This window comes from Thamnophis sirtalis, unplaced genomic scaffold, assembly GCF_051295495.1.
Source record: "Thamnophis sirtalis isolate CommonGarterSnake01/CBP01778 unplaced genomic scaffold, rThaSir2_p1.2 scaffold_4, whole genome shotgun sequence".
Classification (NCBI taxonomy): domain Eukaryota; kingdom Metazoa; phylum Chordata; class Lepidosauria; order Squamata; family Natricidae; genus Thamnophis; species Thamnophis sirtalis.
This window is the reverse complement of record NW_028261384.1, coordinates 39,435,441-39,460,086: the sequence shown is the minus strand read 5'-3', so window position 1 is coordinate 39,460,086 and position 24,646 is coordinate 39,435,441. Positions and strand designations below refer to the sequence as shown.

At 34.0% G+C, this 24,646-nt stretch overlaps 1 protein-coding gene across 1 annotated transcript in view; it reads right to left on the bottom strand.

Moving 5' to 3' along the window:
- DNAH11 (dynein axonemal heavy chain 11) overlaps positions 1-24,646 on the bottom strand; it is a 179,655-nt gene that overhangs the window by 131,884 nt on the left and 23,125 nt on the right. Inside the window, exons 10-29 of the mRNA XM_087712777.1 lie at positions 21,081-21,218; positions 20,867-20,991; positions 20,307-20,502; positions 19,642-19,746; positions 17,455-17,850; positions 16,846-17,178; positions 16,472-16,726; positions 16,202-16,371; positions 15,036-15,258; positions 14,207-14,323; positions 14,025-14,111; positions 12,365-12,523; positions 9,599-9,682; positions 8,732-8,890; positions 6,992-7,114; positions 5,955-6,077; positions 5,299-5,523; positions 2,460-2,551; positions 1,285-1,411; positions 1,027-1,176 (exon numbers count right to left, since the gene is read on the bottom strand). Of these exons, the coding sequence (XP_087568903.1) occupies positions 1,027-1,176; positions 1,285-1,411; positions 2,460-2,551; positions 5,299-5,523; positions 5,955-6,077; positions 6,992-7,114; positions 8,732-8,890; positions 9,599-9,682; positions 12,365-12,523; positions 14,025-14,111; positions 14,207-14,323; positions 15,036-15,258; positions 16,202-16,371; positions 16,472-16,726; positions 16,846-17,178; positions 17,455-17,850; positions 19,642-19,746; positions 20,307-20,502; positions 20,867-20,991; positions 21,081-21,218 (3,387 nt within the window). The remainder of the gene's footprint in view (positions 1-1,026; positions 1,177-1,284; positions 1,412-2,459; positions 2,552-5,298; positions 5,524-5,954; positions 6,078-6,991; positions 7,115-8,731; positions 8,891-9,598; positions 9,683-12,364; positions 12,524-14,024; positions 14,112-14,206; positions 14,324-15,035; positions 15,259-16,201; positions 16,372-16,471; positions 16,727-16,845; positions 17,179-17,454; positions 17,851-19,641; positions 19,747-20,306; positions 20,503-20,866; positions 20,992-21,080; positions 21,219-24,646) is intronic.

Sequence of the window (24,646 nt, the reverse complement as noted above, 5' to 3'; positions counted from 1 at the left end):
AAAAAAGTATTCAATCAAGACATGTTGCCATAGAATATTTAAGGTAACTGCATGAAAAAATGTAAGAAAAAATATATTACTGTATTTTAAAGAGCATAGAGAATAATAATTCTAAGAATTTTTTGCATAACCTAAAAAATGTTCTTTTTGGGAAGGACCTATTGTCATGCTATAAAACATAATTTTATGTTCATAATTTAATATGCTTGAGATTTGTTATGTCTTCTATCACACTGTGATACATTAATTTGATTCAAAACAACACCCTCCTTAAGCAAGCATAATCAACATTTCCTTATTGCCTTTGGGATTTAAGCCTTCATTATTATAATGGTATTGATTGCTCATAAACACTTTTGTAAATATTTGACATATTTATTTTGACAGCTTATGGCATGAAATTTAATTTTAGCAGTAGAAAATGCTACCTAAATTGCCTTATCATTGCCCAAAGTGTTTAAACAGCTTGTCTTCCAATTCTCTCATAATTAAATGTGTTTGATAACATCCATTGATCATTCCCAAAATGAAGGACTACAGTAGAATAAGAAAATTTCAAATTTCTTCAAAATTTATAAAGATGACTTAAAGTAGACATTGTTTGCTATGGAGTAAACATACTATCCAGATGAATTTTAAAAAGAAGTTTTAAAGACCCTCATGAATAGAAAGCCATCTGGGATTTTGTTGGGAATTGTTTTAAAAACTAGCGTAACTATTTTGCTGAGCATGTTACCATCAAAACATAATTATTATAACACATTTATTTTAAGGCCAATTTTATTGGAATAGTTAGGTAAACAGAAATTGTTTTTTAATGTATACTTCATTTTTTAAAAAATAAATAGAATCTGAAATATTTTTGTTTTTATTTATATATCCATAATTACAGACAAGGAGACTTTTCATTAATATATGTGTGTGTTTATGTGTATACCTAGTCAAAATGGTGTCTGTTAAGTGCTGCTTATTATTTTCTAACTTTAGAACACAAAGAAAAATATCACACTTCACTGCATCACATACCTGACCATTGCATTCGAGTTGTCCACTGAATGAGACATATTCCTTTTCTTTGCTGTACATCCCTAGTACAATAGTGCTGTGTTCATCTTCACTGTCTTGAAACTTAAGATCAGCAGTATTGTCAAAAAGTTTAATAAGATGGCAAGTCACCTGCATTTACAAAACAATATACATTTTAAAAACTGTAGGATTACCCAGTTTTTAATTATTCCTTTATTTCACAGTCAATGCTTTAGATAGGATGGCAACAAAATTTACCTGCTTAGGTTGGGCTCCTTTTGATAGAATGTCTAGCAGATCAGCAGATGAAACAAAATAGAACCGGGGAAAAGCTAAACGTTTGGTCTGTAAGTATTCAGCAAGAGCCTTTTCACAAAGCAAGAGTCTGAAAATTGAGGAAGAAAATATTTATGTTTAAGAATGTATGGGTTTTTTCTCCCCAACAATAGTTTTAATAGTTCATTATGGGAAGTTAATAGTTCAAGATTTTCTTCAATATGAAAATAAGAGTTTAATTGTCCTTCATAATTAATAGATATGTTTTCAGATTCTGAATCTGAAAAAGCTGCTTCAGTTGAACCTGTGGAATTTCAGCCTTAGGAGGCATCAAGCCAAAAGTCATGTGGCTGATCAAAAACATGTACTACTTGGATAGCTAAAGCAATCAGATGGAGGATGACATAAGACCTTCCAAGCTCCCACACCAGTTAGAGTAAATAAGGAGCAGAGCAGTTCTCTGAGACTTGCCTGCAAGGGAGTAAAACTCTTGATTAGTGACAATTGGCTGCAGACTGGTTTAAGAGGCAGCTCTGACCCATGTTCCTTTGCTAGAAAGAACGGTCTGATATCTCGTATGATGTACCTGTGAATCCTGTTTGTATAAATACCCCGACAAGCTGACAATCCTGACTTGGCTCTTAGAACCTTGGACTGATTTTGGACTATTCTTCTGAATGCTCCTATTTAAAATCAAATCAGTCAAGTGATTTGCATGTTTTGACTGTTATCTCCTGAATATAAGTAAACTGTGAATTACCATGGTAACTGTATGTGAATTGGTAGTTGAATCAGAAGGACAATAGCCTAAAGCAATATGAGTAATTACAATCTACTGAATGTACAGTATTTTTGCATGAAATAGAGTTCTCTGTTCAGGGTCAAAGATGAGACAATTATGAATAAAACTGTTTAATGAGCAAATTGAGAAGTCCATACCTGTGAAGAAGCATTACATTTAAATGACTGTATTTATGGATTGTGAATGTGGGACTTTTTCATGTAGTAGAAGTATTTATTATTAAGCCCTGAAAATCTATGATTAAAAAAATCAATATTATTTTAAATAAAACTTTAAACAATTATCAAATCATGATATATAACTGCTGCTAACTATTATATATTTAATTATATAAAAACAACTGGCTCAACAATACCTATGCTGCAAATCTTGAAGTTTTTCATACAAATTAGGCTTGGTTGCTGCTTCCAATACATTTCTGGTATTTGCTGAATCATTCATTAATCCCTAGGTTCAGGAGCAAAAATATTTCTTTTAATTTGTGAAAAAAGATTTATGTGATTCCTCATTTTTGAGGAAAAGAAAGTATTTCCCTTATCTCCAGAATGCTAAGCATAATATTTATACTGGTATAAATTATCCTCAAATCTGTGTGAAAAAATCCTGACCGGGTGGTGCTGATTTTAAAAACAACTGTTACTGAAAAACAACACCTGCTCACACATTATAGAGTTGTCTACATTTCAAAGGAATAGCAGTGTTATATAAATCAAGTCAAATAACTATGACAATTTCATATCAGTAAATACTGATTTCAGACATATGTTGACTTTTTTCCCTATCTTCTTGAAGAAAGTAGTATTAATAATTTATTGAAAATCATGTTTTATCTTTTCTAGGGAAACATATATTTATTTTAAACTACTATACTTTGGGCAGCAAGGAATAAAATTCCTATCTCTCAAAAATGGTAGCAAGGTACATGTAGTCCTCAACTTACAACAGCTCATTTAATGACCATTTGAAAGTAAGCGGCACTGAAAAAAAGTGGCTTATGGCCAAGTTACAACTTTTGCAACTTCCCTGTGGTCATGTGATCAAAATTCCGACCATTGGCAATTGATTCATATTTATGACATGCAGTGTCCTTGGGTCATGTGATCACTTTTTCGCAACCTTCTGACAAGCAAAGTTAGATGTGGAATGAATTACAGATTCACTTAACAATGTTAACAGCTAACAACTGCAATGATTCACTTAATAAATATGGCAAGAAAGATAATAAAATGGGGCAACATTCACTTAACAATTGTCTTGTTTAGCAACAGAAATTTTGGACTCTGTTGTGGTTGTAGGTTGAGAATTACCTGCATTCATACTAAAAAAATATTTCTGTTTTCATCAATGTCCAGATAATACTGGAGTACTACATATAGTAAGAGAAGTATAGGCATATTTTTTTAAAAAATTGCTCTACAAGGACAGTTTGCTAATGTTCTTTTTCATTTTTCACAAAAGATGCCTGAAGTTGTAGATAAATATTTTCATACTTGCTCATTACCTTGTTTTTCCTGTGTAGGAAGTCCTTGAGATGACAACAGCTGAGCCCAAACTTTCTGTGGCTAAGCGAGACAGTTATTAAATTTTACCCAATTTTATTATCTTTCTTTCTACAGCTGTTAAATGAATCCCTGAAGATATTAAGGTAGTAAGATGGTTGTTAGGTGAATCTGGCTTCCCCATTGATCTTGCCAGGCAGAAGGTTGCAAAAGGTGATCATATGATACCAGGGACACTGCAATTATCATAAAGATGAACTAGTTGCCAAACACCCAAATTTTGATCATGTAACCAAGGGAATGCTGCAATGGTCGTCAGCGTGTAAATCAATCATGTCACTTTTTTCAATGCAGTTGTAACTTTGAATGGCCACTAAATGTATGGTTGTAAGTTGAGGACTATCCATATAGTAAAAACTTTTTTGAGTCAATTTCAACTTGGGAGATGTGCATATTCATATACTTTTATGGAAAGTGTTTCTATTGCCTTATTCTAGGACACTTTTCTCAATATTCAACTCTAGTTTTATGTTTTGGGATATCCTATTATAATTTGATTCTGCTCGCCTTCTTTCCAATATCAGCTAAAGTCGGGGATAGGTTTTCCTGCAAGAAAGATATTTTTCATTTTTTTTTCTCTGTACGTAGTAGTAATAAATGGTACTGCTCCTATAGTTTTCTTTTCTTACTGCTTCCTTATTTTTTATTTTTTTTAAAAACCCTGCTTTTAAAGCTGAAAATTCAATACCACTTTACAATAGTTTGCCCTTTTCTACATTTCAAGTTGCAAGGAATGGATTTATTAACATTTGAATGGAATCCATAAACATATTGATTACATGTTTATCTCTTTGACAATGTCAGAATGCATTGAAACTTCATGGCAGTACAGCAATGCTGAAAGACTCTTACTTAAGGCCAAGAAAAATCACCCAAACTTGATATTTCACAATAATTCAGAAATTGAAGTAAGGCTTCAAATGCCATGCTCATTAAATATCTATCGATCTGCAGTTTCACTTGTATATGAAATATGCCATAACCATTTTGAAGAAGTGGAAGGCAGAACAAATACATTTAAATGTTAGTTACTATTTCTATACTATTAGGTTTGAAGAAAATAATAAATAGTTTACAAAATATTTTTATATGTGTGATTTGGGCATTTCATTTTGTATTTGTTTGGATTGATATCCTTGAGACAGATTATTATGATTAATTACTTAAAACAATATACATTATTTCGTGTGGGTGTGTGTGTGTTTTCTGACCAGTTCTGGAGAACTGGTAGCGGAAATTTTGAGTAATTCAGAGAAAAGGTAATTACCACCTCTGACTGGCAATTCCCCCATTTATTCTCTGCCTTCCAAGTCCCAGCTGATTGGGAGGGAATGGGAATTTTGTAGTATACTTCCCCTGCCATGCCCACCAAGCCATGCCCACCAAGCCAAGCCACACCCAGAAAGCCACGTCCCACAGAACCAATAGTAAAAAAATTTGAATCCCACCTCTGGTGTGTCTGTGTCTGTGTCTGTGTGTGTTAGTGTGTGTGTGTGTGTTTGTGTCTCTCTGTGTCTGTGTGTGTCTGTGTGAATAATTTCATGGGAATGCTTTTAAAAATGTTGGTATCTGTATATAAAAAATGAAAAAGGAAATTTGGATTATGATTTATGTAGTGACTTATTTCTCATTAACCTTAAAATCCATATCAATGCAATCAAATCGCTTTGAATCTTCAGGAAGCTGTTCTCTGATGTCATTTGAACCAATGAAAATACTTTCAAGATGAGACCATGTACGCTGAACTTCCATCCATAAATAAATGACAGAGTCTGCCACATTCAGCTTTTTTTGCCAAGTTAATACTTGTTCAATGAAATATTCAACATATTTACTTTGCAGAACTGTTTGCAACTGAACCTTTAGAAAAAGAGGAGAAGGAAATGAAATTAAAGGATATAGAAAATTACTCAAAGAGACACAGGAATCATAGCTACAAAAGTTTTACAAAAAATCTCCTGCAAGCTATTATTACAATAAATCACAGCAAAAGACATTTTCAAACCTTGCAAATGGACAGCATATTATTAAATGATTCCATACTATTTAGGGGAAAAGGAGAGACACCAAGGACCTGTAATTTTGCAAACTCCTACACAGACAGGAATTTTTGTTAAACCAAATACAGTCAAGAACACATATAATTTTACAGACTAACATCTGGGACAGCTAAGATTCACTGTAAATAAAATTGTGAAAACAGAGATGTGAGTTAATCCATTTTTTTTAAAAAAAAGCACTTTAGCAATTCAGCAACAAGCACATTTATTCATTAGTAAACCAGATCTTACTTGATTGTTGTCTAAAGTCTCAAAAAGCTGTTCATCTATTTTCAGCAAGAAAATATTGGTCCTGAAATGTTCTTCATAAGAAAATTCCAAAGCAGCCCATGTTTGACTAATTTCTATCAGAATCTAGTTAACATAATGAAAAATGTGATTAGAATCATTTTGACCAAAGCAATATTTAAATCAATATTTATACAATTCACCTGAGATATATTACAATAAATTATCTAATTTCTATTATTGATATCATAAATTTTGTGCATTATTTGAGTTATCAACATTTGATAATACTTCAAATTTACAAAATATTTCAAAGGAAAACAATGGTTTGCACTTAAAGAAACCATTTTATGTTGAGAATGGGATGTTATAAATTGAGGTTAGTGTTTCAAATTCATAATAATACAAATTCAAAATGTTTTACAGAAATCAATTTCTAAACAACAATCGAGGGACCCAAAATATAGGAAAAATAAGCGCGAAAGGGTTTTCCTAACAGGGCACATTTGTTTCACACTGCCTTCTGCTCCTCCTGAATTTCTATTTAAATAGGAATACTTATAAAATTAAATATGGATTGTGAAGACATACTCCTTGCATCCATGTTTTAATTTTACTCAACTCCATGTTTCATGCCTCTTCTACTATTAGTATGTGAGTGCATTAATAAAATTGCAAAATTTATTTATAAAATTGATGTGATCATATATTTAATCACATCAGAATTCATTTTAGCAATACAGAAACTTGCCTTTGTATATTCTTTCATAATAGAAAACACCATTTGGAAGAAAATGTTAAAATAATTATATCTAAAATCTAAAATTTCACCAAAACCACTTAAGAATGTGCTAAACTGTGCACCAGTAAAATTGCACAACTGAAAATGTAGAGGAGGCATAAATGGAAGTCACAATGAACAATATTGTCTATCAAAGTCAGAAAAAAATAATTTAAACTAAGAATCGAGTGATTCTAAAATCAAAGATGACATTCAGAATAAGATTTTGGAAAGAATCCTGAAAAGAAACAGGATTAACCTTCTCAATTCCAAGCTCTTTTACAGCTTTGTCAACAATGTTTCGGACATCATCTTCCACTTTATGCAGATTCAGCGCCAGTAGATTAGCTAAAGTTGTATCTTCAGTTATGGAAAACTGAATCTGAAAAAGCAAAAAATTACTGTACATTCCATTATAAACAAAGAAAGAAATAATGCTGGAAAATTAGTTGGTGATGTAATTTTCATCCTGTTGAAGCAAAATAGATCAACAGTCTAAAATAAATGTATTACCAATGAAGAATATTTGTAGCTCAAGGTTGAAATGAGGTCCTTGGTGCCCTCAGAGCTTGATTGTTTTCTTTGATGTCTTCATTACCCAAACTAGGTAACATTATCAGTGCATTGATGAGCACTGATGTTAATCTAGTTTGGGTAATGAAGTATCAGCAAGAAAACAACCTAGCTCAGAGAGCACCAAGGACCCGTCATAAATATATTAGCATTGAAAAAGCAAAACAAACTCAGAAAAGACAATAAAACCATTACAAATAATCAGTTAGAAACATAACATTCTGTCCTTTGATTGTTTCTGTAGAATTTGCAAAAGAGCAATTAATAACAGCATTTCAAGTTGAATTACAAATATTCTTTCCTAAGTGGTGGTATTTTATTTTTCTTTTAATTTAACTGTACACTGCCCAACTCCAAACAATTCTGGAGTCTTTACAAAAAAATAAGAGAACTATAAAACAATAATGCCAGCATAAAAGAAGATACTTCAGACGGCAAAAATGCCAAAACTGGGCAACAATATAATAAATATAATATAATATAATATAATATAATATAATATAATATAATATAATATAATATAATATAATATAATATAATATAATATAATATAATAATATAATATAATATAATATAATATAATATAATATAATATAATATAATATAATATAATATAATATAATATAATATAATATAATATAATATTATTATATTATATTATATTATATTATATTATATTATATTATATTATATTATATTATATTATATTATATTATATTATATTATATTATATTATATTATATTATATTATATTATATTATATTATATTATATTATATTATATTATATTATATTATATTATATTATATTATATTATATTATATTAATTATATTATATTATATTATATTATATTAATTATATTATATTATATATATTCATAATTTGGTAGAGTCTACATATACCTATATAAAGAGCTAAGTCTTCAAGACTCTCTGAAACACAAGTAGGGTGGAAAACACCCAGATCAGAGGTGGGCAATTAATTTTCCCAGAAACATGGATTGTTGTGGAGGGTTGAACCAATAGGATGGTGAAGATGCATAGGTATGCATGCATGCACATATGTAAATGGAGAAAAAAACAATAATATACATCTTCAAAATTAAATGCAGTTGTATTATGTATATGGTGTATACTTATTTATATTGGATTTCTAATTTCCTATTGATCTCACGTGGGCTGGATAGGGACAGCCAAAGGCCGTGTATAGACCAAGGGCCATAAAATGCCCAGGTCCAATCCAGATCCTAGGAGGAATCCTAGAGAGTAGCTGCTATGAGAAAGAAGGCTCAAAATTATTAAATTATAACATTAAAGGACATTAAAAAACAATTTAAAGAAATAAAAATGATTTTTTCAATTTATTTGTATGAAAGTTATGATCAAAGATCTAGGAATCTTTACAATGGAATTAGAAAAATACTTACGCCTATGGTCTCCATGAGCTGATACCAGTGTCGATCTCGAATTGCTGGATTCTGCAACTCTATTACAATTCTCAGTGATGTCAAAAGATTCTTAATAGTTAATTCTAGGCTTGTATATACATTCCAGGAATGAACCTCTTTATCCAATGACCATGTCTCCTAAGAGAAAACATCATAGAATATTTTGTGTCATTTAGTACCTGCTAATCCAATTATATTGTGGTCTCAATGATAATTGGACTAAAATTTCCATTAATATTGGGAATAAAATTTCCATCACTAAATGAAGTGATGACATCCATGTGGCGCTGCCACTTAGTGAAAGAATTTCTAGCAAACCCCAGATAACATAGTTAAGCGAATCTGCATAGATTGTTAAGTGAGGACCACTTATGACCATTGACTTTGCTTGGGGGGAAGCAGGGTAGGTCACAAATCCTAATCACATATGACCAAAAGATACAGCAGTGATCAAAAATCTAGATCAGTTGCTCAGCACCCAGATTATCATCATATGACCATAGGGGCCTTGCAATAGCCAGAACTTGGGCAACTGGTTATACATATCACTCATTCAGTTGCCTTGTAAGTTCGAATGATTGCTGAATGAGTGAATGATAATGACCTATAAGAAAATGTTGCAAGTGTTTGGTATAACTAACCAAGCTTACCCATTTTTCAAAATAAAATCTTGCAAATGGTTATGAAGAATGCCAAACCTTTGCACAGATTTGGTAATCTTGTATGAAAATTTGGCAAAAATGGAGAAAAATCCAAAAATTGTTTGCAAGAGAAACAGAAATTATCAAATATGAGAACAGTAGATAAAGCAGTAGGAGGAAGGGTAATGATAGTTGTAGTACTTGCCTTTGCAAATCTTATGAGTTCAAACTCCATTTGTTCCATACTAATCTCTCTCCAATGTCTTTTGGTCCAGTCATCAATGCTGCTCTGAACAAGAAACATTGAAATGTCAATGACATTTGACAAAGATTAAAATAATTTCATAGCCATGCAGTTGGCTATGTTACAGGGGCTTGAAGAATAGCAACGTTAAATTGTCTTATTTGTTTCCATGTTGGCAAATAGCTAGTATAGTTTCCTTGATCTCTTTGCATCTGCAGCCCCCCTCGAAGTTAAATAATATCAATATTAAGTATTCTGCAACCAACATGCAAAGTCTTGAACAAGCTTGATATTCAATGATCCTTGATCCTTGATATTCAATGATCCTTGTAAGGATCAAAAAAGAGATATTGATAAGTGAATTAAAGAACAAGACAAGGAACTGACATTTTTAAAAATGGGGTACTTCACTTATATGTATTGGGAACAATGTTTTTAACTTGCTTATCCATAAAGTTAGGAATGAGCACTGAGATGGATTAATTTCAAATTATTTGGAGTAGTAAAAAGGAAAAGGAAGGAGGAAAAAGAGAAAGAGAAGAGTAGGGGCGGTAGTTGTAGCTTATTGATCAGGTCTAAACTGGAAGTGAGTAGTCCCAAAATGATTTGGAGATATCTTCTATAATTCAGTGAAAATACTGACTGAATTGCTAATTATTCCTTTTTGTAAATAGTTACATTTTGAAAAAATATATAATTACACATTATATAATATTATCAAACAATAAAAAAGGCAAAAAAGGCAATCAAATAATGGGTAAGGGGCCTAGAATTTCCCTAACAACATTTTAGAATTTGAAGCTTTTGAAGACTAGTAAAAGAAAATATGATAAAAGTATTATACACAGTAAGGAAAATAGAGTCAGAGGGAAGATTTTTTTTCTTCTGGAAGAATTAAGACCATTCACTAAATCAGAACGTGGGGAAATTTAGGACTAATAAAGCTTTAAATGGAATTCTTAAACTATAGAGGTTGTTACATGCATGTGACGTTAGCTACCCATTTAGATACTTTATAAAGATAAGGACTAGCAGTGGCTATTAATCTTGAGGACAACATACTACCCTCAGTATCATGGAACACAAATATTTAAATATCAGTTTCTAGGGACCTACACTGGAAGAGGATTATCATCCCCATATTCTGCTTTCTTAATGCATCTGATTGAAATTACACAGAACATTGGACTATATGAATCTCTGACTTAGATTCCAAATTCACAATACAACAAGAACAAGATATCATCATCATCTTTTATTCATTAAATATGAAACCAACTGAACATTTAAGATGTATCATTGACTGGCACTGATGGTTGATATGGGTTGTTACCAGCATCCTAGGTATCAACCAAGTATCTTCTTAAAATGTATGATGTTCCGAGTGGCAAAGTGTTTTGCAGTTCTCCTGGTGTTATTGCAGGAAGCTGCAATTTCTTGATGTATTATCATCATCATTGTTGTTGCTGTTGTTATTATTCATCACACAGTCAGCCAGATGCTCCGACTGGTTTTGACATTTTTGTCTACTAATTGATCCTTACCAAGGACTTGGGATAAGCAGATGTGGATGTTTGGCAGATATCATTGCAGGATGGAAGCTGTTTCAAGTAAAGCTGCCTTTTGCAATTGACTGATGGTGCAAGCCATTGATGTTCAAGAGGTCCTCCAGTTGTTTTGGGATTGCAGATAAGGCACCTATTGGTACTACCCTTGCTTGCCTTTGCCATAGTCATTCTATTTCTATGTCTTTGTATTGTTATCTGCTCCAGTTCTTTCTCTTCTATTCTGCTGAATCCAGGCATTGTTATATCCACTATCCAGCCTTTTTTTGTCTTTTTTTAAGACAAAAATTGTTAATTCTAGGACAGTGTTGGAGAACCTTTTTGGCACCAAGTGGCCAAAGTGCATGGAGGAACACAGGGAACCAAAAGAGCATCTTCACAGCATGCATGTGCATGCTAGGATGCTGAGCTTCCTGTTTCTGGTGTGTGTATGCATGCCGGTCACCTGGTCTTCTGGTTTCTGGCATGCATGAAGAACCGCTGGCCTGTGCGCATAGACACGCCGGAAAACAGAAGCTCAGTTGCATGCTCTGGGGAACTACTCTTCCAGTTTTTGGCACTCCCATTTGTCTGAAGACCAGCTGGCCAACATGCATGGGTGCACTGGAACCCAGAAGAGCAATGGGTGACGGCTAGCATGCCTGGAGTGATGGCTACGTGTGCCACTTCCAGCCCCTGTGCCATAGGTTTGCCATCACAGGTCTAGGGTGTTATGTAGTAGGTGCCTGTCTGTTTGTATTCTAAAGTTCCAAAGCAATTTAACTTCTTCATTTTCTATGACTTTTTCTATTTTATGGTCCCATAAATTTTTGCTTGTAAGCATTTTTACTTTTTTGTTGTTCTTTTCTGGTCTTTCCCACAAATTTTTCATTTCTTTTTTCAGCACTTTTATTATATAGGAATTATATTCATGGGGGTTTTTCCTTTGAAATTAAATTACTTTTTTAAAATACATTTTTCAGTTTATTAACTCAGCCTAAGAACAAGTTGTTTTTTAAAAAAAATCTAAATTCTGCTTCTAAAATGATGGTTTGATATTTACACTTTACTATTCATATTGCCCTCCAAAATGTCAGTGTTGTAAAGCATTATATTAATAATAATAAATAGCTAGTTTACACTGCTTTTGGAGAATTGAATAATATTCTCAATGTATTCTTACTGTGACATAAATATTAATATCCCACACTCCTTTCAGCAACTTTATTTCTTTGCGACATTCTTTTATTTGTTTATACTCTGGAATAGTCACTTCAAAAAGATTGGCAGATTCCTGTAGGTGCAACATTTCTTCTTCCATTCTTTCTACTTCCTGATTTGCCTACAAAAGGGAAAATATTAGAAAATTCTATTTGTAATTCAAAGCAGTAGATTCTGAAAGCAAAAGGAATTACATATGTCTATGGGTATTACTTTTAAGTAGTCCATATATCATTTTATTTTAGTTCCAAAAGCAAACAAGATTCATTTATAAGCAAATGGATCAAAATTCGCAGAAACACCAAATTTCCTTCATTTAAATTTCTATCTCTTTAGAATTAAATAAATGTATCCATATGTCAATGCACCCTATAATGTGTGCATATAGTATTGTTTAGAGGTTTAGAGGTTTAGAGGTTTATTTGCATTTGTAGGCCGCCCTTTTCCCTGAGGGGACTCAGGGCGGCTCACAGAAAACCAGGGAAGGGGGAAATACAACATTGAGACAGCAACACATAATAAAATAATGAACAACATGCATACAACATTCGGGCGGGGTAGGAATCCTTATCCCCAGGCCTGACGGGCGAGCCAGTTCTTCAAGGCTGTGCGGAAGGCTTGGACGGTGGAGAGGGTACGAATCTCTACGGGGAGCTCGTTCCAAAGGGTCGGGGCCACTGCTGAGAAGGCCCTCCTCCTTGTGGTTGCCAGCCGACACTGGCTGGCCGATGGAATGCGGAGGAGGCCTAATCTATGGGATCTTATAGGTCGTAGGGAGGTAATTGGCAGAAGGCGGTCTCTCAAGTATCCAGATCCACTGCCATGTAGGGCTTTATGGGTGATCAATAGCACCTTGAAGCGCATCCGGAGATCGACAGGTAGCCAGCGCAGCTCGCGGAGGATAGGTGTAATGCGGGTGAATCGGGGTGCACCCGCAATCACTCGCGCGGCTGCGTTCTGTACTAGCTGAAGTCGCCGGATGCTCCTCAAGGGCAGCCCCATGTAGAGCACGTTGCAGTATTCTAGCCTAGAGGTCACAAGGGCCCGAGTGACTGTTGTGAGGGCCTCCCGATTCAGGTAGGGTCGCAACTGGCGCACCAGGCGTACCTGGGCGAATGCCCCCCTTGTTAAAGATATACATTTAAATCATAGTTAAAAATCACTATTTTAATTTTCATTGGGTTAATCTAGAATGAATAAATTATGATTATTTTACACAACATTATCTATCAACAATATCTGGTGCATTATATTAAGGGAGGCTGCTTTGATTAATGATAAAAAATTGAAGATCTAATTGGTCACGTAGAAAATTATGTTCATTTAACATGATTTTCAGCTAACACCTAAAAAATGTATGCAAATCACAAACATATTCTAAAACAGTTTTTTAAGGAAAGGATGCATTTTTCTAATGCAGACATATTGTCCTTTTTTTAGAGTACCCTCAGGAAAACAATCACACACATTTTAAGCTGCCTAGTTTATATAAAATAGCACTTATCAAGCTCAACAGAAAAAAATTAATGCTCTGTACAAATTGCACAATATGTAAATAGAAATCTCTATTTTGTAATGAGAGATTATCAGCATCACATGCACCTTTAATATTTCTCCATTACCTTATCAAGAAGTGCATATGGGTTTTGGGCATCAAAATGAAAGGGAGCATCTGCTCTAAATCTTTCTCTGAATCCTATCTGCTTTCCCTGTAGAAAGAACGTAAGCAATAAATTTATGTCAACAATCTCATCCTCATAAAAGTATGTCTGTGGGTGTTGCTTTAAAAATAATTTCAGCTTACATCAAAAGCAGCACATTTTTTCCGGAAAATAGTGATCTCAGAAGTCAAAAAAGGAGCCACTTCATGCTTTACGGACACAGCAAGTTTTTTGGTGGCATTCCATTTTTCAGGCAATTCCTAAAAGATCAAAGAACAAACCATATAAAGACAGCTTAGATTCCCTTTTCACATTCTGCCAACTGCATGGGGGATGCTCACGGGCTATTCCCACAAGCTGGGATACTTTGCCATAAATATCATGATGACAGGTACATAAAGCATATATAAAACTCAACTACAATTAATGTTAATTCTTCACTTGTTTTGAAAACTCATTTAAAAGCAAGTCATAACACTTTCAATATAGGAAGATGGAATAATACTAATCTCTTCCTCACTCACACTGAAAGAAAAGGAGACCAAACAATATCTTAGAAATTAAATGCTGGAAAATAGGGATGCGATCACAGCTTGTGACCTGCATGTTTTTCCTGAACCTCTTTTTTGAAGCTCCCAAATGATGCCACTAAATTTGAATGGAAATACGTCAATGAAAAGAAGGAAATATTCATACGGTTTTCAGGAGAAGAAAACGGAAAATTGTGAAAAGGTAATAAGCTACGTTTTAAAAATAAAAACAATCCTTTAAAATTTCAAAAAAAAATCACTGTCATCTATTGGTATGTGATATTTCTACATGAACATCTTGGCAACCATTTAATATTAAAAGTACAATTCAATAAGATATTTTTTCTGCATCTCAGTAATATTTTGGAAGACTGAACATTAGGTTCAACGAAATACAAAGCTTCTAAATGGAATCAAAAGTAGAAATTTCATTTCAGAATACCTCTACTTGAAAGTAAATATGATCTGGCATCTTCTGTTCATAGTTTTCCAAGAGTACAATGATATCCTTTAGAGGTTCAAAAAGATCATCAGTAGCTGACTGTCTATCCCTGACAGCCAAGAGATGAAACATAATGTCTATGAGTCCATTATAATCTATTTCTGACAATTGTTTTTGGAGTCCAAGGTTTGTCATTTTAATGAACTCTTCTAGGTCAGCTAGGCTATAAGAAGAAAAGAAAGATAAATTTGCAGTAGTCATTTTTTTTCACAAATGAATGTCCTTTCAACTATTTTGGTTAATTGCTTCTAAACAAAATTGGGGGGATGTCTTTGACTCACTTTTATCTAAAAGAATCAAGACTGCCTTCTTGGCAGCATGTTTGGAAATAATTAGAAATAATTTTTCCTAGGGTGGAGGGAAAGGAGCTAAACCTAAACTCACCCAGCTGGCTTTGAATCTTCAAGAGCAAGTTGCACTTGCACAGAATACTTTAGGTTGTAAAGATTATTACACCTTGGGATGTATCCTATTATATCACAAGGATTAGGATGGAGGAATGAATTTAGAGGTTGGAAAATATATATTACTACTATAAAAGTTCATCTTCTATATTTAAAATGGCTTGTGCGGGAAAAGAAATATATGGGGCTCAGAAAATCTAATTCATTCTGCATAGCTAAATTACTTCTCCTTTATTTATTTATTTCTTATTAATATTTTATTAATATTTTATCCTACTACATTAACATTATTGTATAATGGCAAGTCCTGGAAGGATCTAGAAACAGGTACTCTTCATTTGGTGACCACAATTGGAACTGGCAATTTAGTTGTTAAGGAAAGTGGTCACTAGGGAACTGAGTTTTCTAATCTTAGTTCAGATTTTGTTTGCTTTACAGATCCGCAAAATTTGTAAATGTGGCAATTATTCTTAAAGTTACTTTTTCATCATGTGAACGGTTAGTAAATGAGGCAGTTACTAAACAAGAAGTACCTATACAAGGTTTTCAGCAATGCTGTTAAACAGTCCAAGCTTAAAAGGTTCACAAGGATGAAGCTAGAATTGGGACTTGCATCTATATTTTCCCTTGAAGTTAACTTTCACTTACGTGCCCCTACATCCCAATCTGTCAATGGAATAATTTTACCAAAATGTATTTTACCTATCAGTGACAAATTTCGCAAGGTATTCTTTGAACATCCAGCTCCATTTCTTAATAACATTTAATAAACTATGTTTGAAAGGTTTCAAGTCCACTTTAAGCCAGCCTTCAAAAATTCTGAAATCTTCAAATTTGCTCATCTGAATGTAAAGATGCTCATATATGTCAATCTACAATACATAAATATTAGAAATAAGAGCTTAATTTTATCCTGGAGAGTAGGGAGTTAAGATATCAAATATCAATTGAGACAGAAAATCCACTTCTTGCCTGTTCTTTAAACTGCTCAGCAGTTGGGTGTTGATCAGATGTGCCAACATCTGTAATTATCTCTGCGTCTTCAGAAGTCAATACATGACCATAGAAGAGAAATTGTTTCATAAATTCTGATCTGTCGTCTACCCAGAGATATGCATAACAGTTGAGGGAGTTTTTGAAGTTCATGGCTTCAGTAATAACATCTGCCACTCTGTTCATAATTTTTTTCCTGGTACTGGATAGCTCTGATATATCATCCATGTCATTCTTAAGAAAAAAGGGAGCAAACATTATATTCCAAACTTAATATGGTTAGTCCTTTCTTGAACTGCATGTGTAATGCATACAATCTTGGACTTTATTTTTATTTTAATAAAATATATTACCTGGTAATGCGGTATTTCAAGGTGTAATGCCATTCTTTTCACCTGAGCAGATGTTTTGAAAATATTGCTTAAAAGTTCATCTATTAAATCATAAAAGCCATCACCAGCTTCTTTATCCAATGAAGGTTTAAATTCAATTTCTACAGAACTTAGGATCATTTGAACTTGAAATAATGGTGCTGGTTTTAAAGCTTTCTCTGTGTTTTCCAAGAAGAAGTTTAAATTATACATTATGGCATTAAAAAAGCCATCAGCAATGATGTCATCAACAAACTCCAGGTAAATCTTCCAAGAATCTGAATCTGGGTCAGCTTTAAAGAGCTTTAGGTTTTCCTAAAATACACACCCAAAAATAGGTAGTTTAAATCTACCGTTATCACAATTTCCATTGAAAAAGTTTATTAACTGGATAATTTTCAATCTGTTACTAGTAAGTCCCATTGATAATTGCTTATGTGTTAAATGACATGAAAAGGTGAAACAATTTTTCTCTCTAAATTGATAGTCATATTTGAATAGATTTACACATTAGCAGAGATGTGTATATAAATGGTTTGCAGAAATCAAATCAATAATTCGCTTCTCATGAAAATTAGTACTAGATATTACCTCTACAAGTTTATGCATCTTGCAACCATCTTCTTGGAATGACATGAATTTTTTAGCAACTTTGTTTTCTTTGTCTTCTAGATTTAACAAAGCTTCTTTTCTATTATCTTTTCTAGAAAAGAAAGGCTGCTCCATCCAAGACTTCATAATTTGTTGTATGGTCTTAATATTGTCCTTTGACTTTTGAAGTCTCTGTTCCAAGTCATTAACTTTGGCTTTTATACATTCAATATATTCCCAGCAATTTTCTTTTTGCCAGGTGAGCTTTTCTTCTGCTTCTTTCAGCTGATTATCAGCAGCTATCAGCTCTTTTTCAACCAGAGGATATTCTACCTCCAAAACAGTCTGCTTAACTTTGTTGTACCATTGAACTACAAGTTCAAGATTTCCTGTGTACTGTTTATAGAGAAAGAGAAAACAGGCATTTTAAATGTCTCTCATAAAGGCTATATCAATTTCTGTCTGATAAAAGTCCCAAAGATGCTTTTTTCAAGAGTCCAGTAGCCTCTTGGAAAAAACCACCTTTGAGACAACCATGACCTGGATGACTGAGAATAGACATTTCTGATAAAAGGTTTTTGAAGGAGGTGTCACTGACATAATTGAATTACTACTTCATTTTTCCAGTATTTCATTCCATTGCTGAAGACTAAGTTTGTTTCTAATCCTTTAACCAGGGGTGGGTTCCTACCAATCAGTTCACTTTGCACATGCATCAGGACACACAGTTTGCGCATGTGCGCAATATACAGAATAATAGCTTTCGGATTGCTGCTTGGGAAGAAAAACAGCTGAGGTGCGTCAATCCACTCTGCCACACAACTCAGATGAGAAGATACAGGTAGGTAAAGTGTTGAGGTGGGCGGGCTGGCCCACTTGCTCATGGGAGCGAACCAATTCATTCCCAGCTGATCTTTGGAGCTACAAGTTCATCTGAACCAGTCTGAACCGGTAGAATCCCACCCCTACCTTTAACTATTTCAGCTATAATTACATATGTAATTAAAATTAAAATCATTATATGCATTACAATAATTACCCAATATTTTTTCAAACAATTGGCTATCAGATAAAGTTTACAGCTATTAACAAAACAGAAGACAAAAAGGAACCCATATTGATGGAAAGAGAAAACAGAGATAAGGGATTCTAATATTTGCATATCGTTTATTTCTATAAAACAATATTTTATAGAAAATTAAATATTCATGACAGAACTAGATTCAGTTTTGGAACTGAAGCAATCCCTAGTTTCACCCAACATTCATGTCAGAGAAAATTTTTATTAATCTAGCAATATCACATTGGTTGTTTTTTCCCATGACAAGAGAAATGAAGAAGTGCCACTTGGCATATGGCATATGGCTCTTGCCATCAAGGTATATTCCAATTGACCAGAATAGCTTCAATAGTCAGTTTCCACCCCTCATCTTTCCTTCGAGTAGAAAGGCATGATGTAGTTGGAACAGAATAGTGATGAGATTCAGCTAGTTCAAACTGCTTCAGTCAAACTGGTTGTTAACTTTTTGTGGAATTTGATGAACCCACCAGTGGCTGGCCCTGCTCTTTGCCCCCTCCCCTCCCAGGAACTTTTCGCCTGGCCTGAGAAGGGCAACAGCGGGGGAGAGAGATTCAACATCACCTTACCATGACATCGAGTTGGCCATGTAATCCCCCAGCCATGCCTACCCAGCCAATCATTAGAGAGAACCAGTTGTTAAATTATTTGAATTGCATCACTGGAACAGATCCAATCATATTTGTACTGTTTCTGAAATAGTGCAGGAATAGCTTATGACTAGCATTATAGGGATAAACTTTCCTCAAGTTGGACATAAACATGGACATGGTTTGACCCAGCCAGCCTTAGACTGAAGTGGATCTATGTACTAGATGTTCTCCATCCCTGACCTACACCATAATAGTGAAGGAAAGTTTTCTCAACCCAAAGTAGTACATTTGAATACCACATTAACCAGCATGTAGACCAATTTTCTCAATTTAACATTCCAAAATTTCCTAGTCAGCATTTTAGACGCTGAAAATATTTCAAAATTAGGTCCACTAATATGGGGGACACCAAGCTTGAGATTTCCATTTCATTTGTATTAATAAGGAAGGTAAGAAAAGAACTTGTGTCATATGTCAACTAAATATGAATAATTACAGATTTTAAAAAGTACATACATTAGCAAATGTTCCCTTTCTCTTGTATAACTCTAATGCTGAACTTGGAATATTGGGCTGATCCATAAGCAAGAGATATTTCACATCTCTTAAAACAGCTACCAGCTGAAAGAAAATATATTTTGTTAGTTCTAAATACTATTTATTGTTAGATATTAATTCAGTCTATATTTCCAGAGAAAGTTTGTGATAATTTTAATTTTTATATTCATTAAAATATTTCAATTAAGCCTTAGATTAAATTATATTTATTTAAGGTATGTATATCCTGTTTCTTTTTTCGAAGGCCAATAGGCTTGGATGAGAGTCCTGCAATTTTCTTGAATTACATAGCATTTACTTTCTTTTGGTTATTATTAAAAAGGCTAATTTATCTAGAGAATAAAAGTGCCAATACTATTAAATGCATATAATACTCTTTCTGGATACTCAGGATACAAATTGAACATTTTTTCTTCCTTTATCAGTTCAAGAAATAATATGAGTAAACAGATTTTCTTTATTTTTTAAAATTAAATAATGCATGTTTTTTTAAAAGATTGCAATTTTTTATAGATTGCAATTCTATAATTGTATAATAACAATGAATTCAATGGATATTATTTTTTGTTTACATTATTATTCATCAGACTACAATAGCTAGAAAATACCATACCATATCTTACCTTAGGATCAAAATTCACACTAAGGAGATCATCTTTACCATTTTGCTTAATCAAAGGTTGATCTAAATTAAACAGACAAATATCATCCACCTTGGATTTCCATTTAAAATAGATCTGATCTTCATATTGGTCAAGTAATCTCAATATTTCTATGTATTTCTGATAAATTAAAGTAGTTTCAAAATTTTCCAGGATTCTATAAAGGAAGACATAATGTCACACTAGCAAAATGGTCAAGTCAAACAAACCTGTTGATTTGTATCAGCAAAATGTATGCTGTTTAATGGAAATATGAATGTAAATATGACTCCATGAATAATTTGTAGTAAGCATTTAGTTATGTCACTCCAGTCTTGATAAAGATATTTGAAAACATCTTGAAAAAGTAAGAATTGAACCATCTCCTCACCCTTTTTCCACTCTGAATTTCAATTGATTCTTACTTCAATGCAATATCCTCTATCATAATGTTTCTCAACTTTGGCAACTTTAAGATGTGTGAACTCCCAGAATTCCCCAACCAGCTTGAATATTTCCTATTGCTGAAGAGATTTACTTACTGTTGGGGAACAAATGAGAAGCTTGACCAAAATGACAATATGCGGGCTTTAATTTCTTGAGACCATTTAAGGTTTCCTGAAGTAGATGACATGTTTTTGTTTATGACTTCATTCCCCTCTTTTTCCTGTAATTAAAGGACAGGTGGGTAATTCTGCAAAAAGATATCTTGTGAGAAATGCAAATGGACTCATTTGCTCTTAAACTGCCACATACCTGTTTAATGTGTTCATCATACAAGTATTTACAATTTCTTAACTCTTCATCAAACATCTGTAGCAAGATCTTATAATTTGTGCTAAACATTTCTGCAATTATTGGTTTCTCCAGAAAAGATCCAAGAATGGTTATAAGCTGTATAAACAAAGGACACGATTATGCCAACCTTCCTTTTTCCTAGCTTGGAGAGAATAGTATCAAATATCATACATGGAAGTTGGAACAGAAGAAGAGATTGTTCACATTCAATAAATGTCCTCTGCTTAAGGAACTGTGTTTAATTAAACTAGGAATGTTATGCCCAGTCTTGGCTCCTGGAAACTGTTGAGATTAGTTCCTTGCAGTTTTCCTGGCAAGATTTTGAAAATGACTGCCTGTTTCCTAAAGCTAGCTGAGAGTTACTGGCTTATGGTCACACAGAGAGCTTTGGGCCCAAGATGAGACTAGAACTCACAGTGCTTGTTGCCTACGCTTTGAGTTTAACTGCCAGACATCAAAAACAAATTTATTACATTTTCCACCTAAATTACATTTCTACCTAAACATTAATAACTTAAAAGAACAAAAATTATTTTTCAAAATGGACATTTTCATTCTTTTTTCTATATTTTTTTAAACTATCAGAAGCACTAGCTCCCTGGAAATCTACTTATTTATCATATCTCACAGAATGTGACTCCATATACAATAAAAATATATCTTAAAAACTAACAATTAAAATCATTCTACAACTGGAATCATTTTAAGGACAAAGAGCATCAAGATTTTATTTAATATGCTTTATGTCAATAGAGGTAATACATTCATATTCTGAATGCTTCATAGCACTTTTAAAGCATATAGCTAACATTAATGAACTTATTTACAAATATCTTCTCATAAAAATAGGCTTAATAAGTTAAACATAGCAAGTGTTTGCTTTAAAATATTCTCACGTACAAAATCAATAGCAGAAAGGTTACTTTTATATTGAAAAATATGAAGTGGCTATCAAGATGATGAAATTATGCAAGATGTCAAACATCAGACTAGAACCGCTAAATTTAACTCTCTAAACTCACAAGCTTGGAATATATTATTATGTATCGGCATTGAAATATGGTATTGAATGACAATACATGCTCAAGATATTTTGAGAGGCTAAAGAGTACACAGGTAGTCCGTGACATATGACCACAATTGAGCCCAAAATTTATATTGCTAAGACAGTTGTTAAATGAGTTTTAGTCCATTTTATGACCTTTCTTGCAACAGTTAGTAACATGGTTATTAAATGGATCTGGCTTTCCCATTGGCTTTGTTTGTCAGAAAGTTGCAAAAGGTGATCACAGTGACTCTGGGACATTTCAACCATCATAAATATAAACCAGTTGGCAACTATGAGAATTTTGATCATATGACCATGGGGATGCTGCAATGATCATAAGTGTAAAAAAACCACAAGTCACTTTTTCAATGCTGTTGTAACTTTGAACAGTCATTAAACAAATGGTTGTAAGTCAAGGACTACCTGTATTCAAATAATTTGTTCTAGAGGAGGAGGAGGAGGAGGAGGAGGAGGAGGAGGAGGAGGAGGAGGAGGAGGAGGAGGAGGAAGAGGAACCTGGGCTGTCATTCCAGCAACACACATTTAGAGCAGCTTCCCTCAGTTTTATTATTTGATTATGTAATTGGCTTTTTAGTACTTTTACGGAACTTATTTTTATTTAACTAACTTTGTTTGAATGAGACGATAGTGAAGAGAAATACACACAGGTTTACTTATTTGTCAACAAGTACAAGGAAACAAGTATAGACATGGACACATGAAAAATGGCACAAATAAATGAATATAAGGCTATAAGTATTTATAATCATAAATACATAAAATAAGTACATATAAATGGGGACAGTAGAACAAGAACGGTAGGCATGCTGGTGCACCCCCTTGAAATGAAACACAAAAATAAAAAGAATGATCAGAATATAGCAAGGGAAAATTCAACTGAGTTTATGGCAAAACAATGCCTCCTCATAGCACAAACTGTTATCTCAATATTTGAGCAGCTTACAGCCATAAAACAAGAATTGGAGACATTGAAAAGAGATATAGCTGTTTTTCTTCAAAAACAAGATGTCAAGCCTGAAGCTGACCTGGCTGGGGCCAGTCCCTTCTCATGGGGTTTTTGATTTCTATCATGGGTTATCCCAGGGGTGGGTTTCAGGCGGTTCGCGGCAGTCCCCGCGAACCGGTTGGTCGGCAAACCCGGAAGTAAGTAACTTCCGGGAACGCCGAAGGATCCACCCACCCGCCTGCGTTTCTTACCCGGTTTTGATGAGTTCTGCGCTTCCAGGCATGTGCAGAACGCATACAGCGCCTGCGCGATCCTCCAGGAGCAGCTGGAGCATCGCACAGGCACTAGTACGCATGCATGCACTGCGCACGTGCACGAGGACGCCGCCAGCCCCAACCCCGAACCGGTTGGAACGGGGCAAGAAACCCACCCCTGGGTTATCCTCACTTGGCTTTAGGCTGACAGAGTTTGAAATTGAAAGGGGAGAGCAGATATAGGTGGAGTATTGCAGCCAAAACAACATAGCGAGATATTCCAACCGCAGACGGGCCAGAGGAGGAGGAGAGAAGTCACCAAGCAACCAGCTGGTATCCCGATTGGACAATGTGATTTATTGTTTTGATATAATGGGGTGAAAAGCTTGGGAATCTTCAGTACTGGCTTTCTACCAGTTTGTGTCAAGATGATGTATCTAAATAAACCTGTTCTATGGGGAAACGGACTGCCTTGAAGTTCTATTTACAATGGGTACATTAATTAGAACCTGACACAAGGACCCTCTACTCCCACAAAAGCCTCTGTATTAGACATAGTCAAATCTCCCACTCTGGTCAAGTGTGCTTATAAGGAACAAAGAGCAAAAGTAATAGTTAAATAACTTGTCAAAAGCCACAACTCTCTTAAGAATAACTCACCATCTTCTGATAAAGCAAAGAAAGGGGAATTTACAAATGTTAAAGATTTCTTGGAAGCCAGCAAAGTATCCGCTACCAAATTAAATTGTTCATTTCAAACACAACAGATGGCCCTCAGAATTTGCATGAACAGACTTAATGTTGGATGTAGGAAAACCATGACAGCAGAGGTGGTATTCAGCCAGTTTTGACTGGTTCTACCGAACCGGTAGTAATGATTTTGTACAGTTCGGAGAAACCACAAATCACACCATTGGCTGGTGAAATGATTGAATTAGCTGGGATGTGTGGGAACCAGCAAGATATCTGAAAAACCTGTTTTTTTCCCTTAGAATAGAACAACATTTTTAGAGCCAGACTTAATATCTTCCTCTCTGCCCTCCTGCAGAGCAGGTATGATAAAACCCAATAGCTGAACGAATCTGTACATGTGGCAATGGGGAAGTTGAAGATAACTCATATGTCCTATTGTGCTGCAGGTTCTACAGGGATATCAGATCAACATACATTCTCCCTCTATTAGAGAGATTTTTGGGAGAGCAGATAATTTCTACATGAAACATCTCCTTCAGGATTTAAATCCAGATTCTACTCA